This window comes from Ochlerotatus camptorhynchus, unplaced genomic scaffold (assembly GCF_037179485.1).
Source record: "Ochlerotatus camptorhynchus isolate MF236.1 unplaced genomic scaffold, CSIRO-AGI_Acam_v1.1 ptg000434l, whole genome shotgun sequence".
Taxonomy (NCBI): Eukaryota; Metazoa; Arthropoda; class Insecta; order Diptera; family Culicidae; genus Ochlerotatus; species Ochlerotatus camptorhynchus.
The window spans coordinates 3,277,159-3,297,016 of record NW_027040920.1 but is presented as its reverse complement, the minus strand read 5'-3'; the positions used below and the strand labels follow the sequence as shown (position 1 = coordinate 3,297,016).

The following is a 19,858-nucleotide window of genomic DNA, read 5'->3' as shown; positions in this document are numbered from 1 at the left end:
GAAAATCAAGCGTGATCTTGGGCGTTGATGAGATTTGATTTTTTGATATTTTCCCAACACTGTAGTAAAGAAAGAGTGGGTTCGCAAATTTAATGTTAAGCAGTTGCAAAAGTGGACTACAGTCAATGTCCGAACGCTGTAGATCAGCGATGAAGACAGCCTTAGCGACGTCACGGTGAACACTGAGAAGTTGTAGGTTCAATAAGTTACATCGACTTTTGTAATTAGGGAGGTTTACAGTGTCTCTCCAGGGTAGCCAACGAAGAGCAAAGCGAACAAATCTCCTCTGAATGGACTCAAGTCGATTCGTGGCATTCTACTGAATCTACTGAACAGTATTCCAGTGTCGATCGGACTAGTGAGCAATATAGCGTATTCAAGCATGAAATGTCTCTGAATCTTTAGCAAAGTGAAAAATATAGCCAAGCTGAGAAGATGCTTTGCTGTCGATCTGATCCTTGAAGGTTAGTTGACAATCTAACATGATTCCCAAGTCATTGACTGTAGTCTCTTCAGTGTTTGACCATAAAGGCTGTATGTAAAGCAGGTAGGTGATTTATTTCTGCAGAAAGTGATGATGGAACATTTGGAAGCAGTCAATACCATCCTATTCTTGTGACGCCAAGCAGCAAAAACGTCTAGCTGTTGTTGAAGGAAAACTGAATCACTTCGATCCTTTACGACAAAATACAGTTTAAAATCGTCCACATAAGATAGCTTTAGACACCTGATTGAAAAGTGAATGTCATTCAAATACAGCAGTTAGAAAACCGGGCCAAGATTACTACCTTGGAGTACACCAGAAGAAACCGGAAACGACTGAGAAATACGGCCACCTATTTTCACTGAAATTTGACAACCGGTGAGGTAAGAACGAAGCCAATTAAGAAGTGGATCATGGAAGCTCTAATTTGGCAACAACAATCTTGTGGTTGATTTTGTCAAACGTATCAGCAAGATCCATGCATGAGATTTTATGCAGTGGACCTCTTCTGCATAAATCCATGTTGTTCGGAGGCAAAGTAACTGGAACAAGGGTGTTTAAAATAATCCAAAACTATCAGCCAAAAAAGTTTTGAAACTGCGGACAAAGCCGCGATGCCTCGATAGTTGATTACTGACTGCTTATCGCCTTTCTTGAAGGCAGGGAAAACGAAAGAATTCTTCTACCTATCAGGGAAGATTCCTTAATTTAACGAGAGGTTGAAGATGTATAGTAGTGGTGAGCTCAGGACTCCTACATATACAGTTTGTAATCACCACATATGGAATTCCATTAGGGCCAATGCTTGAAGATTTTTTCAAGCGAAGACCTGCCCTTTGGATGTCATCTCTCGATAAAGGAGGATGAGATTCAACAGCTGAATGTATAGGAACCTTACTTGCAGCATTTGAAACGTGTTCGTCAGAGAGCTCCTTGATGACGAAAACACTGCAGAAATTTGACCTGAATAGATCCGCGATACCATCCTCATTAGACATTTCTCGATCCCCGTTGAACATTGTGGAGGGCAGACACGATTTCTTTCGTTGACCTTTTACGTGATTCCAGAAGCTGTTAGGATTAGTTTTGAGCTTATACGCAGTTTGCAAAACTTTTTCAAAACGTCCCGTATAGGTGATTTAAGACGTTTTAAACGAGGGTTGGACCATGGAGAGTGAGTTGGTATGACTGGAGTTTCATTCGGCATGAAAATCACTTAAATGTTGATCAATCAATTAATCAAAGAGAAATTTAGAGTAGAGCTGCCAGGAAATATGGACGATAGTTCTAAGAAGATCTTCAATGAATACTCAACCACCTTTCGGAAACTTCAGAAACCTTGTTCCGTTTATGTTGCTGAGCTAGCAGCAGTCAACTTCGCATTGGGGATGATTTCCGACATGCTCATAGATCATTACTTCATCTTCTCGGATAGTCTCAGCTCGATTGAGGCTATTCGGTCGATGGAACAAGGTAGGCACTCATCTTATTTCCTTTCAAATGTTGCTGGTCGAAAGATCATATAAGATTACCTTTGTACGGGTCCCGTCACATAGGGTGGGCACACAACAAGGGGAGATTTATGATAGAAGAATTTCACATGATGAATTTTTCCCATTAGTACGTGAGAGTTCTCTTTTAAGTTGGCAAAACGATTGGACAAGTAATTCTCTTGGGCGGTGGTTACATTCCATTATTCCAAATGTTTCTTCGAGAGCGTGGTTCAAAGGTATGGATGTAAGTCGGGGCTGCATTCGTGTGATGTCAAGACTTATGTCCAAACATTACTCGCTAGACGCACATCTCTACAGAATAAACCTCGTTGATAGCAATATAATTAATTAATTAAGCTTTATTTAGGAGGCTTTCAGCCTTAGGGTGGTTCGCCTCCATGATAGCAATATATGTAGGGGCAGAACCGGTTATGATGGCATCGATTACGCAGTTTGGTATTACCCGGGTAATGACACCTCCAGAGCACGGCTATCGGATACTCTAGTGGCCCGAGGTAGACAACCCTTCTGTCAAGTAAGAGATGTATTGGGAACCCATGATCTTCCCTGCATGCAGGCGATCTACGAATTTCTTTGTTTGTCAGATGTTATAGTTTGATGTGACCATTTCCTCCTTTCCAAACAATCTCCAGCCATTGCAAGAAATGTGTAATCTCAAGCTTGGAAATATCTGGACGTGTATTCCTATGAAGTCATTTTCCAGATTATGTTCCGTGAAAAGTTAAGTTACCAACGCTCTAAAATTAACAAAAACAGTCAAATTGCCAGACTCTGAGAAATGGCTATTTTTTTTTTATATCATACTTAGTTTTAGATATTCTATGGATCAGTATAACAATCTAAGCTTAAAGAAACATTCGAGATACTGGACATAGAATATTTTTTTTACCAGAATTCAATTAGGGTACAACAACAACATATTAGAAAGATCCAATCAAATTACTATTTATTTCGCGGTTGTTTTCGAATCTCGCTTAATTCCCTGTTCTCCCGATTCAGTGGCCACCTATATAATAGATTCAACTGTTCATCTAATACTCAACTCTAATATAAATTTGATAAATGTTAACAATCGCCAAATGAAATTTATGTATATCATTGGTTTCAAGTCATCATCATAAATCAACATACTTGTAAGGCGTAATGTAGGCAATAGGATAGCTGGCACTTACACAGAGGAACACGGTTCCTAAATATGTCGATAATGAACAAAATAAAATATAGTTTTCCCAACAATAGTTTAGTTGAATCAACTAAACTATAGTTGTATTTCGAAGTTTAACGTTTAACGTGAAAAATATAATTGAGCCAACTATGGAATATAGATGTTCTTTTCTATTTATAGTCAAATCAACTATATTGATAATTGCGTCTAATATACAAAACGCTATCACAGTAGCCATGACATTCATTTTTACTATGGTTCCATAACTGGATATCAAGTTAGTGGAATTCAAGTTGTGGTTGACTGTAGTGAGTTTCAAGTGACCAGCTTAACTTCCAGTCTTGCCACTGCCTGGACCTCCCTTAGCTCAGTCGGTAAAGACGCAACTATGAAGCAAGAAAATGCTGGAGGCGGCTGAGTTCGATTCCCGGTTCAGCCTAGAAATTTTTCGGGTTGAATTGAATATGATTGTACTTGTCACACAATAAAACTAATTCAAAAATGGTACAGGCTTTGAAAGTTCTCAATTAACTACTGTGGAAGTGCTCAAAGGAACACTAAGTTGAGAGTGGGCGTTAAGTCCAAGTAGGGAAGTAATAAAACCCAAAAAGAAGAAGGACGCCGCTGGTACTTCATGCATTCTTTTCATAGCAACCAAAAGACATTCGTCGCCATGGGATGCTAAGGTAGAGCACTACTTAGTCTTAATCGCCCATATCCGTTCTATCGATCAGACAATATAAATAATATCAATGGTTTCACCGTGCACAAATCAATAATAGGTTTGTTCCGAAGCGTTAGTTCATTAGCTACAACATAAATCCTGTTAGAGCGCATTGTATGAATATTTACGCTCATTGTTCTCAAAACAAAAGAAGCGCTCCTAGAGAGTCCCCTTTTTCTAAGATTATCCGTAGGACGAAGAAAATATAATTCTTCAATTTCTCATCAATTTGTGGCTGTTTATTAAATTCAACGGTACGTATGGAAAGGTGAATAAATTTAGAAGTCATCTTTGACAGCAATATTCTATTTTTTGTTCAAACCCGTTCAAAAATGAGAGGTAAAGAGCGGATTGTGCTTAGTAGGACAGACATTAGATCAAAAACCGTACCTCTCACGAATCAAATCAGATTAAATCGATTAAGCCCCCTCTTCTCGATCGTTGTAAAACCCTGCACACGCGAGTGTCATACGCCTGTATGTATTGAAATCAAGTTATTTACCCCTTCTTTACGATGATATTCTCCATGGTGGACTTATCCGGAGGTTCCTCGCTCTTGTCACTCGACGACACTGCTTTCGTTACGAAGAAAACCATTTCCGATTGTTGTTGTAGTTATTGTTGTTGTCAACGTATCAGAGCACACTTGGCACAATTCTGCGCACATTCACAAACACCTGCTGTTTACTCTTCTCGTCGTTAATATATTTAGCCTTTCTTCGAATATTTCGACCCAAATTCCGTTTACGTTCACTTATCTGAACAGTATATCGATTATTTTTCTGCACCTTCCCAAACTTTCAAGAAACAGATTTTTCAACATTTACACACAGAAAAAAGAACATCCACAGTAAACACAGACACCGAGTATTTCGAGGTCAAGTCACTTATTTGTTTCCTTTCTGCTGGATCGACTGTTTGCAGCCTTATAGCTTCAAATTGGCTCCACGCACTTTTACACTCCGCAACTTTTCATCATTAGCCTTCGATTTTAATATTCACTCATGTAACACCATAATGTAATCGAAAATCGCACTAAATCATCGAGAAAAGAAAATCGCGCGATCAGGAAACTACATCGCACACCTTGGCTACTTTGACGACGACGACGACGACGATGAAGTGATGAAATTCCAAGCACCAGTAGGCGACGAACGCGAAAAAGCTCTTTTGCCCGTTTCCATCTGCGGCTATTTGCTGCGGATCGCACAAATACACGCAGCAGCAAATCCAAAAGAAACTACGTAGCCGTGCCGGGCCAATACTCTCGATGTTCCGTCGCGGTTTCTGGGAGTGAAGGCTAAGCTCGGTTCGGCTTGGGTGCGGGTACGGCAATCTCGCGTGGATCCCGTTTCGCGGCGGCGGATCTTGTATCAGAAATGTGCGAACGAACGCAGTTCTCACGTCGAACGATACCTTCCAACTGAATTGAACGTACGGTGCGGAGTGCGGTTTCAGGTTCCCTTTGTGGGGTGATGCACAACTACACGCGGGACCTCCCAAAGCGCTTCGGTATTGGTGCTCCGGGCTAGGGTGGTGCCATAAACGGAGAAGAGTGTGGTAATGAGCTACGTTTGCGGAATGGAAACACGAGTTTCACATTGCTTGGAGAGCCGTACTCAGGATACGGGTATCAGTGTGGTCAGTTCTACGGATTTATCCGTAGTTCTACTGATTTTTAGAGTTTTTACGGATCCACGGACCAACCATAGAATTCTACGGATTTTCCAGATTTTTAGGGATTTTTTTCAAAGTGGTGAAGAAAATCTACGGATTTTAAACATTTTGGCTCACACCTCGCTCATCACTTTAAAAAAAATGTTACTTTTTGAATTACTGTGTTTGAAAAATGGTCATTAAATTTAGCAATAATTAACGCAATGGAAACAAATTTACCAATCTACGGATCGTACTTCATGAAAATTTAACAACACTGACGGGCACAAATGAAGTGACAGACGACTAACTGGCGAACAAATCAATTAAAATAATGTGGTTCGCTGTAATAGAATTTTCTTAAAAGCTTGTGCCATCATCCAACAGATGGGCTAGTATTTTTGTTTTGATTTGTACAAAATTGATTTTGAGAGCAATGATCTTGGACGTGTGCAAAGAGTGTATCATTTCAGTTTTGAGTAGAGTGAAAGAGATAGAACCAAAACATTCTAGTACATTTAGTGTTGCCATGTGGTACAATCCAGCAGTTAGTGTTGCCATGTGGTACACTGAAAAATTGTAATAGCAGGTTCGTCACCAAAGTTGTCGAGCCGCTCCGTCTGTCACTTCGTTTGTGCTGACGGGCATAGGCAGCGATGCCACATATACAGATTTATCTGTAATCATACAGATTTTTTTCAATATTTTATACAGCTATCTGTATGCAGATCACAGATTCTTTTTTTAAATATACAGATTTCACAGATTGTCTAGAGCAATATTTAATTAACCATGTCACCGACACGATAGTTATTTCATTTTTTTTGTTTAATGGGTAAACAAGCCATTTAGCAAACTCTCTCGAAGAGTCAACTAGATATTTTGAAATTTGAATGGCGTCTTATTGAAACAAAGAATACTGTATGCAATTCGACTATACTTCCAGTAAAAGATCTGTGTTAAAACTTATGAAGCATTACCGAGCAATTCTTGAAAAGTGTGATTGTTACTTCATTATCAGACGAAAGCAGATTTGTCGCTCACTATTGGAGCCAGGGTTGAAAAAGTTCGCCATATTTCACAACAAACTTAAGCGATTTATAAAGATTTTGTCATTTCTAGACCATAGAGGCGATTATAACTTAAGGGTAAGATTTAAATTATGTATGATAATTTAATAGGTCACTAATATCAATGCTTGTTGAAATCTTTCAATGTCATCTAGGAATTTTGTTAAGGGGTTACGCCACCCTAGAAATTTCAAAAATTCGATATTTTTTTTTCATGAAAATGTACTTTGAAGTGTTAAGAATAAGTGACAATTCGGGCGGACTAAAGGATTGTAAAATTTATCTTCATACATGCACTTATTTTTACAAATAATCAGTACCTCGACGTTTAACCGCGTTTTCCTCGAAACATTTTTTTTACAAACGGCCAACACTATAAAATTGCTAAATTTGAATGAATTTGAGCGAAATTTTCTGGTTTCATTCCTTAATGGATTATCTACAGAAGTACGTATGTACTATTAGATTAATAAAAAAATGAAATTTTTGTAAGCAATTTTAGACATTTGTTAGAAACAAATTTTTGGTGAAAAAATAGATTTTTTTTTTCAAAAATAGCGTCCTATTTACCTAAAATTTCATATTTTTCATTTTTCGTACGTATTTCTATAGATTATCTTATCGAGATTACTGAAAAAAATCCATTTTGTTTTAGGTTGATATTAGCGGCGTTGGGATTGTTAGCCGTAGAGCCATCTTCGATTTATTGTTTAAGCAATAACAAAAATTAATTAGCTGGTTTATTTTTCTCTGTTCTAGGGTGCCGTAACCCCTTAACCCCAATATGTAAGTTTTAATGCCATTTTAGCGTTATATAAAAATTTCAACTTCCTAATACTATTTTGGTATTTTAAAACCTTACTAGATTTATGGTGCTTCATGGTAGAGTTCTTTTTCTAGTTTATCTTCGAAGTCTTGATTTTAAATTTCAAGCATTGCTTGCTTCTCCGCAGCAAACAACCAGTTTTAGTTTTAGTTGCGTGCTTTAAAAAATGCATCAAAAATATTACATAGAATGGAATTACCTTAAAAGCCATTTTTTGACGACTCAATACAAAATTTAGGACTTTTGAGGCATTTTGCGTTTAAAAACTATGTAAAATAATTGGCAGCCATTTTTAAGGTTAATTCGGCGTAATAAGATAATTTTGGGTGTCCCAAACTATTTTGGTCTTTAAAAAGGGCTGTTTTAAAGATGAAATTCCATGTTGGTGCAATTAAGACTATCCCGGATAAAAATAATCATAAAATTTCAATAAAATGCAATACATGCTATTGTTGACAACTAATCCTATTTTAATTTTATTGTATTGGTCAATTGATCAAATTTTCACCACAATAGGTTTACAATAAATTATAGGTTATCAATATTTTGAACAATAAAAGAACTATAAGGGGCATGAGAGTAGGCTGTGCGTATGTTCGAACCTGACGTTTGTTTTTTCCCGTGGAGTTTTTTTTTATCTATAATCGGTTGCTGATCTGGCCATAACCATGCCCAGGAGACAATTTCTAGTTCCTCTTTCTTGGTCCTTATTATTTGCCGCTGAGAAGCTGTTCCGAAACCAAGTAGAAACTCCACGAGGCGTCCCATCATTCGTTGAGTCGCAGCGTTGAACCTGACTATTGGCCACGAAAAGGCTTGCCAATGCACATCAAAAATCTACTACATACATCCGAACATTTGCTTATCTCAAATCGAAGGAAGACATTCCTCGCAACTACCATAAACCGGACTAGTTCATGTTGATCTTCGTCAAGCTTCGTCTACAATTCGGACTTCTACATCAACACATGTCAGGCAGCCTTCAGGTTCAATTGGCTAAACTTGGTGAGTTCATTCCATTTTGTAAGTTTTTAACTTTTCAAACCAGTAACGCTGGGAGATTACCTTTTTGTGGTGCGTTACTGGTATAAGATCTACCACCGAACCCTAGTCGTGACAGCTTCAAACTAGGGAATCGGGATTTTCCAGTAATCAAAGGATTACATTTTAGTCCTTGTTACTTTTTATGACTTGATAATAGTGACAAGACTCGGGTAGTGACCACCGCGTCGTTATGCATTTCTATATTGTATATTTCAAATCAAAAATATTGTTTATGTTCATAGATTTCACATAATCCTTTTCCCTTTGTCCTTCTCCTTTTCAGAAAGCGAGTAATGGCGCTATAGCCATAAGTCATAAAAGGCTAGGACAAGAATTAGGGCTCATGCCCCAACCGTGAAAAGAAAATGAAGCATCACTTAACCTTTCTAGCTTTGATGCTTCCAACGACCAACCAATCATATAATTACCAAAATCGGAACGTACGGTACTATTGTTTAACTGGCAAATTTACGAAAAAAAAAATAATGATGTTTATTTCAAGATTCAGCGTTTAGCTTATTTTACGTTTTTGGGTCATTTATGCATTTTAAAGGTAACTAAAGCGTTTTAAAATTGATGTTGGATCATTAGTATGTCAGCCATAAGTCATTAGGCCATAACTCAGTACACATTTGATATCATATTTATAAATAGAATCATTTGTATTTTAACTTTCCAAGAGTCAAGGTACCAATGTAATAATTGACGAGTTTTTCACTTGAGAAAGGATACAATGCTACTACCCTCTCTACAACTTTTTAGTGAAGTGTGCCATCCTCACCACTGCTGTTTGTTCTAAAAAGTTAACAAGTCAATTATGCGTTTGGAACGATACTTTAGTTCAAAAGCTCCAAAAAAATCCACTCGAAAAATAAAGGTAAAGGGTGGGCTGTGCTTAGTGTGTGTGTGTGTGTGTGTGTACAATCTAACCCCCACTGTCCGGCAGTGTTATTATGGAAGAAAACTGCTTTTTATTACTCTTAAATTAAAGCAGGTTTAGTCCGGGAGTTAAAAGGTGTTAGCTCTATTGCAGCTCCAGTGACCCATTTCAGAATGCCTGGTAATTCACGACGACTCCGAGGTCACTTTTACTTACAATAAGCCCCGCATGTTCACTCTACCTTTATCAAATGGATAATGGTATCATAAACACACTTCCAGATTTAAAAAAATATTATTTCCAAATCTGGCACGTATATAGTTTTGAAATTTGTTCAACTGTATTAAATCGATTTGACTGGACATTTCTTATCTATTTTGTTTCGAATACCTCTTGATTCATCTGCTGGCAGCACTTACTGGCCCTTACCGGCGACCAACTCATCTGCCCGCAAATGCAATCGAGATATGTATAAGAACAATCTTCAACTAGAACGTACTCACCAAATCAATACATCCGGGAGCAAATTCCCGATGCTTATTTTTCTCTCGCAAACCCGTCGTCGTCGAACTGCAAAAAAAGGACACTCGGTGAGCAATTTTGTGACACGGAATTTTCACTGAACATAAACCGCGAATTCACGAATTTCACCACACCCAACTGCGAAACACGTTCAGAAGCACTTTTGGTACAATTTCTTTCGAAAACACAACAAAAAAAGTTACAAGCGAGCCAACATCAACACCGATTGTGCCGAGCTCTTTCACGCACCTTGCAGCGCGTAAATAAACTGAAAATAAAAATTATCACTCGCGATGCCACTAATTTCTGGTCCGGGAGATAATCAAACAACGCAGATCGCGACATCTCTTCTGATGCTTGCAAACATGTTGAATCACGTTTTCTTTCTCTATTCTAAAACTTATCGGAAAGCGAGAAAACTACCAATCACACACGTATAAACGTCCGGGAGGCAGAGCGCCAGCGATAATCCGGCAATTGCAGCCGAAAACTATGAGAGCGAGCGCACGCACAAAACAGAGAACAAACTTAAAACACAACCGTATCCAAAGGCGTTCGAAACTGCACCCGCACTTTAGGTGAATCATCCTGTCATGCCATGCAGGAGACGGATTCTTCATCGCCTTTAACTGGTTTCGCGCATGGGTCACAGGCGGAAGTCATTCTGACTCAGTTTCCAAAAGTGATTTAGAAACAGCTGTGGAGATGCTCTAATACGCAAAGAAGAATTGGATTCTCAAGATCGCCCAATGCTACACTACAATATGACTGATTGGATAACTTTTTCACTGTTTTCACAACACAAAATATGCTCTAATTAGACGATTATCGCAACGAACTGCACTTTCCAATAAAAACCAGTACAATATTACAGGTATACCGAACGGAAAAACACGAATAACGATAGCCCGTGTGATAAAAAATCGACAAATTTAGCAGCGCACAATCACGACGATGTGAATAACAACAACTGTCCTGGCAAGCCCTTCATAAAGGGTGGGCTGTGCTTAGTAGGCCCAAAATTAGATCTAAGCTCTATTGCGAGCATTTCTGTGATAAGAAGTCCAGGACAATCAGTGCAAAAAGTTTTGACGACGCACACAAGACGGAAATACCTCGATAGTTGGAAACAGTACACTTGCATCCTCTTTTATGAACCGGGAAAATGAAGCTAGGAAAAACACCACAAATTGATGAAATTTAATCAGTACAGGGTGCGTGACGAATTTTTGCACTAAATTTCAAATAGTAATTTCTCATGCTTGTGCATCATGATTTAGATATATTTGGCAGCACTGGATAGCTTATACTGTTAGGTGTAAGATTTAAACAAACAATGTTGAGTAAACGTAAAGATGTCGAAACAAGAGAGCAATCTGTCAGCCGTTGTCGCTTTGTTGCGCGCCGGAGTATGCATGAAAGAAATAATTCGGTCGGTAAATGTGTCTGAAAGAACAATGTATAATATTAAAAAAGGCTTGGGAAAGTGATAAGACGGAGCACTTACTCATACTGCTAATAAAGCACAGAAATGACTTACGGAAAATATTTCGTAAATTTGGGAGGAAGAAATTTGGCCCCCAAGCAGTCCCGATATCAATCCGTTGGATTATTTTGTATAGGGCGTCGTACAACGGGATACCAATAGAACCCCTCACACCACACTTAAGTCGCTAAAAGCTAAAATCAAGGCAGTGATGACATCTATGGATAGAAGCATTTTAAAACGTGCATACTGCAGTTTCCGGAAGCGTCTAACTACAGTCGTCGAAAGGGAAGGCAATTTTTTTTGAATAAATTTACTTACAACTTCCATATGTTGCGAAAGAAAATAAATCGCACAAAATTCATTGCTAGAATAACTAACTGGTGTATTTTTTCTCAAATATGCCATTTACTGCAAAAATTCGTCAGCACCCTGTAGATGAAACTTCCAAATTACCTTTGGACATGATTGAAAGAAGTCCGGTCTCTTTTAGTTGATGACTAACATAGCGCCAAAATCCTTTCGGTATCGATTTTAGACTCCGTTGCATAAGATTTTGAGTGAAATAGCTGCTCATTCAGTATTTTATATACCCTATTGGCTCTTAAGTAACGGGCATTTGACGACGCAGTTTCTGCTTTGCAGAATTTTTTCAATGCTTTTCTTTTAAACTTTTTTAGACGATTCAAATAAGAGTTGGTCCAGTCAGGGTAAACTTGTTCTTTTTGTAACTTCTTTGGAACAACCTGATCGATTGCGTACAGTAATATGTTTAAAGCAGTGCTAAGTTGATATCGCAATCACGCATTAGTTCAACCCAATCAATACCTGTGAGAAAGGAGTCCATACTGGCGTAATCGGCTTTACCGAAGTCGTAGTATATGGTATTTTCAACTAGCATCATAGCATCAACGAAATTATTTCGAACATCACACTGCAACGATAATTACAAAGGAGGATGATGCATGTAATCTTTGTAACATGGAGCTCGAATTATGCTGCAGTGAGTACCGAGTTCGTCAATAACAGCAGACTCTTCTTGCCAGTCAGAATTAAAACACGGATTTTTATTTTTTTTATATCAAGCTGCGATATTATGTGAGTTTTTAAAGTCAAATTCTTCACTTTCAACACTGTTCCTAAAAAAATGACTTAAGTGACCAAATTTTAGGACTTTAGTGACTTTTTGATGAAAAAAGTGACTGACATGAAAATAGTGACCAAGTCACTAAAAAGTGACCTGCTACCAGCCCTGCTCTATGTGTAAACGTGTACATCTGTTTTATCAATTTTCTTGTTTTTTGTCACAACACAAAACTATTATTTGGATGGTTACTTAAATTGCTTGGAAGGCTATTGTATTTATTTATTTTGATATAACGATATTTAAATGTCAAAATATCCAGATGACTCTTCGAGTCACAAACTGTAATTAATCAGTTTGTGGGTTGTTAAAACGGATTGTTTGCGGATTCGACAAATCAAAAAATTGAATAAACCATAGTACCTGTCACCATATGGTATGGTTATATTTAATATTATATGTAGCTGCTCAAAGGAAAGAGACCATTATTTATCGGAATGAATTAATATATTTCGCTTATTTAAAAATCTTTAAATCTTTATAATGAGATATCCTCATCAAAAATCTGTATGATTACAGATAAATCAGTATATGTGGCATCACTGGCTGTATGAAGACCAGGGGTTGAAACAGTTGACGTTTTTTACTACACTCGCTTCGTTGTCGTGCGCGACAGTCTGTTTGTATTCGAACACTCATGCTTTACCGTCGTCTCTCTCACACAACACGAGCGGTAGAATAACATTCGAGCTAAAAGAAAATTATCAAAATAGCTATCATATGACATGTGTGATTTCGTTGTAATTCCTCAATTTGGTGTAAATCAAACCATTTATGATCAGAAATATTATTACTAGCACATCATTGCTTGCTATTTTCAGAATTCACACAAGCACACCATAAGCAGCTCTTATTATGAGAAAAACTAAAATACATACATTCGTGACGGTCTTCGGCGACAGTGTCGTATGACAGAGCCTGTCATATGACATTCTAGTTTGGTACTGCACTATGATAGCTTGTTTTACAATTGTCGGAGGCAAAGGCAGTCAATTATCACAGAAAATGTGTCAACTACCGTGACCGCTTGCAAGACTGATGAAGACACTTTTACCTTTAGTATATAAGCAGATATCCTTAAATTTTACACTATAAAACGTTAGCGTCATAATTAATGAAAGAGAAAAACACTTATAATTGCTTTTCAGTCTTACTACCATGATTGCATATTATCAACATACGTGTGTATTTCGTTGAGAATTTACAGGCTTCTTAAAAAACTTTGAATAAATCTGCAACGAATTGAAGATATTCGTGAGGATAAACAAGTAGGGCAGAGAAATAAAATGTCAATTACTAATTCTTCTCCCTTCCATTCTTTTCATCAACCTAAATTTGCCCCATAATTAATTTCACAGGTCCACTCTAACTGCATCCATGTACCACTAGATGTAGGGTAGATGTACCATTTTATAAGTCATGGCTCAATGGTCCTATTATGCTGTGTTCCTATTACGGTTTATTTAATGAAATTCCATAGGCCGTAACTGGAACGCACAATAATAAGAACGTATAACCATGACTGGTACAGCTACCCTACATGTATTCCCATTCCCATCGGCTGGGTCTTATCTGAATTCGAAGCTTGCGGCTACTAAGCTTCTGGGGGTTTGTAGTGGTTCAGTCTCGTATGAATGATGAAACCGTCTGAAACACCACACCGCATGCATGGTTTAGTAAAACAACAGAACAGAAGATTGAAAAATGTACATTGTACATATTTCAAACACTTATACCTACAAACGCACTCGTAGGTACGAACGTTGAGGCAAACAACCCTGAAAAGGTGTTTTGTAGTAAGATATGAATAAATAGAGTAAATGTTGAAAATAAAAATAAATACGCATGGAGGAGGATGGAAGTGGAAATGAACGAAACAAGTACATCCATAACTGCAGGCAGCAAATTATATTTAATTTTTATGGTTATAGATTGATGGCCTACGAACGGACAGACGAACGAACGAACGAACGAACGAACGATCGTCGGTTGTGTTGTTTGGCTATTGTTGTTGTTATTATTGTTATTATTACTTCTATACCTATCTTGTTTCAGTTTCATATTTTTCGGGGTTTTACCATTTTGGATGTTAGTGAATGTAGACGGCAAGAGCCGTACTGAAGGCTCCTAGCTGGCAAACATAATAACAACAGTAATAATAACGAATTATTTATTGCCATTATTGCTGATGCGAAAGAAGAAACACAATCCGCCGTGTCGGGCGCTGTAGTAGGTAGTGGTGAGCTGAACACGCATAAATGGTAAAGGCTACCGGCTACCGAACCGGTGGTGTCTAAATATTAGAGGTGGTAAACAACGGATGGATAAAGAATATCTTAATCGTCATTTTTCTTTACAGTAAAGACCCGATTTTGTCAGACCCTTGTGAGCGCATCAGGCTTTTGTCTTTCAAACATTTCACATAACCGTAATTCCAAATCTTTCTTATTCATCCTCAAGATGGATGTTTAACCCTTTATAAGGCTAGGCCTACCAAGCATGCAATCAACTGGTACTAAAATAAAAGATAAAGTTCACGTGGTGTAATGATCAAAAATAAATAAAATAACTCATAACTTAGTATGAAAAAGTTTGGTACATTTTGGATTTTCTTCAAAAATGTTCAAAGAGGTATAGTTTTTCTGCGCGTATATCAAAATTCCTGAAATGTTGACTACTGCAATAAATATTCGTGGTTTATCTGTACAATTGAGCGATTGGGTCTATCGGCAGCTTGATGTCTTCTCATTTGAGAACCTTTTTTTCAAACTGCTATGTTTCTAAGAACAAGGATGCTAATGACCTGAAATTTACTCATTTATAAAAAAAAACACACAGATCTTTCATTTTGGCTTATTTTTTTTCAAATACGTTTAGTACGAACAAAGTTACAACCGTTTAATTTTGTTTGTATAACAAATGACTGTTTGTTGACATTAATGTTGCTGCCAAATTCACAAACAAATTAACATTTGTTGTGGCTCAAAAACTAAATACCGAATTTCGCACAACACGTGAAAAGGGCCTATCATTGTTGATCGATTCTCTTAATCGATTTTCTCTTTCGCGAATAAACGGACTGCAAATCAATATCCCATTCAGTGTGTTGTTTTAGGCGCAAGCTAACATCGTCTTCTGTCGAACTGTGCTGCGAGCTTAGCGAGAAATTCGTTTATGTTGCCGTGGTAAACCAAAGAGAAAGTCGATGAAGGGAATCGATCAACGAGGATAAGCCATTTTTAAATGTTACGCGAGCATATTTAACCGGGCAAACATATCAAAACAATGGGATCAATATAGGGAAGCCCTCACATGTTATAGTAAGGAAATCCGAAGATCTAAAAGGAACGACTAGAGGAATAGGGTTAACTACCCCATTTCCGGCCTATTAAGCACAACCCGCACTTAATCTTTCCTAATCTAGCGCAGTTTAGAACCAAACGGAATGTTATTATTACTGATGGCTTCCAAATTTATTTACCTCTCCGTACGTACCGTAACATTTGATAAAGAGAAACCAATCGTTGAGATATTGTCAAAAATCTAACCCTGCTTCTTGACGCCAAACTCGGCCTACGGATTCTAAACTCGGCCTAACGCATTGAAACGCCTTTGAAACGCAATTGAATTCACTTCGGCCTATCGGATGAAGATAAAAATTGATTCGGTCGGAGCGCTTCTTTTGTTTCTGGGAATAATGGGTGCAAACCTTCATATCAGGCGTTCTCATTGACTTCGTTCGGTAGCTTATTAACTAAAGTATCGTACCAAACCCATAATTGACTTGTTAGCTCTAAAATCATGGATTTATTTGAAGTTTTCTGCTCGATAGGCCCAAAATGGGCGATTAGGCCGAAGTAGTTCCCTACCCTACATGAGAAAACATTTTTTTTTTTTTTTTGCTTTGGTTTGTTTTTTCCGTCGATCTTGTTTTCCGTGCTGAGCACCAATGCTACCGACGTGCCAGGAAGGCAGCTCCCACACCTGGACCCTACCTATCGACCCATCAACTCATGAACCGGGGACCAACGGCTTTACTTCCCATCCGAAGGAAGGCGTGATCAGAGATGTTATGCCTCAGAACATCCCGGCGGCGCTGACTGGGATTGAACCCAGGCCTGCTGGGGTGAGAGGTAATCACGCTTACCACTACACCACCGGCGCCGTTATGTGAAAACCTTTAAAATACTCCAATTGCTGTCCAAAGTCTTTTCAAAAGATCATTCAAATGGCTTAGGAACTCTTAAAATGAGGACGGAACTTTTACTACGTCTGTGGAAGAAACATTAGAAATAATGATGAAAACACACTTTCCATGTTCAATTACCAACATAAATGAAGATCAGAATATACGTACAACGCAAACTGGTTTTGAAAAAAAACAGGACGGAACTTCAGAAAACAATGAATGAATCGACTGGGTTAGAGATTGCCAGGAAAAACGCTCGTAATATGACCAATGATTTTTTTTTACAGAAAAACGAGTTTGAATGGGCGATTCATTGTATTGCACCTTTCAAATCACCAGATAGGGACGGAATTTTTCCAGTACTCCTTCAGAAAGGAAAAGAAACTTTAACACCCATTCTAACAGGCTTGTTAAGAGCAAGCTTAAGATTAAGTCATATTCCGATCATCTGACATCAAGTAAAGGTAATATTTATTCCGAAGGCAAAAAGAAGGGATAAAAATTCATCGAAATCCTTCAGGCCGATCAGTGTATCATCCATCATGCTAAAAATAATGCAGAAATAATAGATGAGCATGTAACATAAAAGTACTAACAAACAATTCCTTTGAGTAAATATCAGTTTACATTTACATATAAAAAAGGGGGACGACTCTATCTACGATGCAGGAAATATTGTGTTTTGCTGTGGCTAGCTGCGCGTACGCTGAGTAGATATAAAGAAGATTTATCACGATTTTGATGATTTCCTGCAAAAAGATGATGCGCGATGCAAGTATATGCGAGAAATGAAAGAAGATTTTTCGAAGATTTATTCGCTAGTGTGAGATTTTTTGGGCATCTAGAATTGAGATTTAGATGTGTCGCCCCCCTCGTAAAAATCAACAGTAACGGCTCTTCATAAAGGGTGGAACGGTCAAAAATTGGTCGACTCAAATTTGGCGATTTTTTTTAATCGTGCATTTAAAAAACTTGAACACCCTTCATTTTGTAGCTCTGTGCGAACGGAGTGTTGTCTTTATTTTGTTTTTGCCATTTTTCATTCAGTTTTCAAAATGGCGTCGAAGCACGAGGAACAGTGTATTAAAATTTTGCTCGAGCATTAGCGAAATCCAAATTATTCCCACGCAGATTGATTGCGTTATAATGAACGATCAAAAATACGTCAAATCGGATTTCAAGCAACTTCCAGGTCAAGAGTTTACACGGCTACCGGAGAAAGGAAAGGTTCAAGATAAGTTAAAGCAGACAAAATTGTCAATGTTCTTGAAACAATACTTGGTTTGGTAAGCGATTTTCACCTGTGGGCTGAAAAGTTTTCGTGACAACTGGCATTGTCAACCAGGATATTTTAAAATAAATGTTTGCAAAAACGATTGTTGCCTTTTTTTAAGAAACTCAGTTTTTCCGTGTTGTTTTGGCCAGACCTCGCTTCCTGTCACTACGGGAAAATTGCTCAGAGCCGGTATTCCGCCAACAACGTGCAAGTCGTGCCCAAGGATAAAAACCCTCCAGACTCGCCGGAGCTGCACCCAATTGGAAAATATTGAGTAATCGTTAAGCGAAACTTCAAGAAAACTCAGTTGGAAATGAGAAACAGTTCAAAGCAAATTGGCGTTCAACATCAAATAAGGTTGAACAACAGCGGTACAAAATCTGATGGAAGGTGTGAAACGTAAAGCCCGACAGTTCGCATTTGGAAAATCGGAAGCCTAATCAAATAATGTTCCTGTATTTTATAGTCATTTAACTTCAAAAGGCAATAAAGTTTGATCATTTATACAATAACATAATCAGTGTGCACTTAATCATGATTGGCCTATTTTTGACCGTTCCACCCTTTATCAAAAGACAGTTCATTGATATTGAAGGAGCATTTGATAATGCATCTTATAACTCCATGAAAAAACATGGATTCGATCAAAGCATCGTTAAGATGATTAATGAGATGCTTTCTAAAAGAGAAATCTCAGCAAACCTTGAAAGCTCATCCACAACCGTTCGAGCTGTAAAAGGGTGTCCTCAAGGAGGTGTGCTTTCGCCTCTAATGTGGTCTTTAATAGTTGACTGATTTCTCAAAAAGTTAGAAGGAAATGGCTTCGAGATTATTGGCTTGCTGATGATATATTCATAACAGTACGTGGAAAATTTGACAATATAATTTCAAATATAATGAAAACTGCTTTAAATTATGTTTTGCCGTCGTGCGCCAAAGAAGGGTTGAATATAAACCCTTCAACCACTATTGTACCGTTCACACGGAAAATAAAATTTTCTATAAATAACTTTAAATTGAAAAGAACATCTTTAGAACTTTCACGCACAGTCAAGTGTTTGGGTTTAATTCTTAGCAGTAAACTTAACTGGAATTCACATCTAGAGCAGGTTGTTAATAAGGCAACAAATGCTCTTTGGATAACTCTTGGTAGGAAATAGGACCAAAAACCAAAAATGATCAACTGGATTTATTTGACGATTGTAAGACCCAGAATATTCTACGCATCATTGGTTTGCTGTCCGAAGACTCATAAGAAGCTGGGGAGACTGCAAAGACTTGCTACTCTCTCAATAACTGGAGCAACGAACATGAGTATGGCACTAGATGCTCTACTTTATCTGCTTCCGTTGCATCAATTTATCCAATTATAAGTCGAAAGGAGTGCTTTAAGGGATCAACGGACAAAGTACGTCCTTGTAGGTGATCTTACCGGACACCTTAGTATTCTAAAAATGTTTGATATTGATTCTCTTGTATTAAAAAATGAAAACTGGATGGAGAAAAAAATCATTTCGATCGTTTATACAATGCAACCGGATTTGATCTTAATGTTTGGGAAAGTGGAGGTCCAAACGTCCGTATAGGTTCAACTTTTTTTTTCATACAGACGGTTCAAGATTGAACAAACATTCGAATACATGCATTATGTCTGATAGACATGCTTTAAAATCAGCAACATACAATTCAAAACTCGTACGGGAATGTGCAATGTCACTTCAGAAATTGTCCTGTCGAAACAAAGTGAGTTTCTTCCTGGCCACTATGGAATTGAAGGGAATGAAAAAGCCGACACGTTACCCAGGCTAGGATCATCTCAACAATTCATGGGACCAGAACCATTATGTGCAGTTTCTGCTTGTTCTCAAGATCTGGAGA

At 37.9% G+C, this 19,858-nt stretch overlaps 1 protein-coding gene across 2 annotated transcripts in view; it reads right to left on the bottom strand.

The window, feature by feature from the left end:
• The window catches only part of wnd (wallenda), an 84,610-nt gene that overhangs the window by 59,250 nt on the left and 5,502 nt on the right, over positions 1 to 19,858 (bottom strand). Inside the window, exon 1 of one of the 2 annotated variants that reach the window (XM_065234587.1) lies at positions 4,390 to 5,316. The exons of the other annotated variant lie outside the window; for it this stretch is intronic. Within the exon in view, the coding sequence (XP_065090659.1) occupies positions 4,390 to 4,484 (95 nt within the window). The 5' untranslated portion in view covers positions 4,485 to 5,316. Of the gene's footprint in view, positions 1 to 4,389; positions 5,317 to 19,858 lie in introns of those variants that run through there. 2 annotated transcript variants of the gene reach the window in all.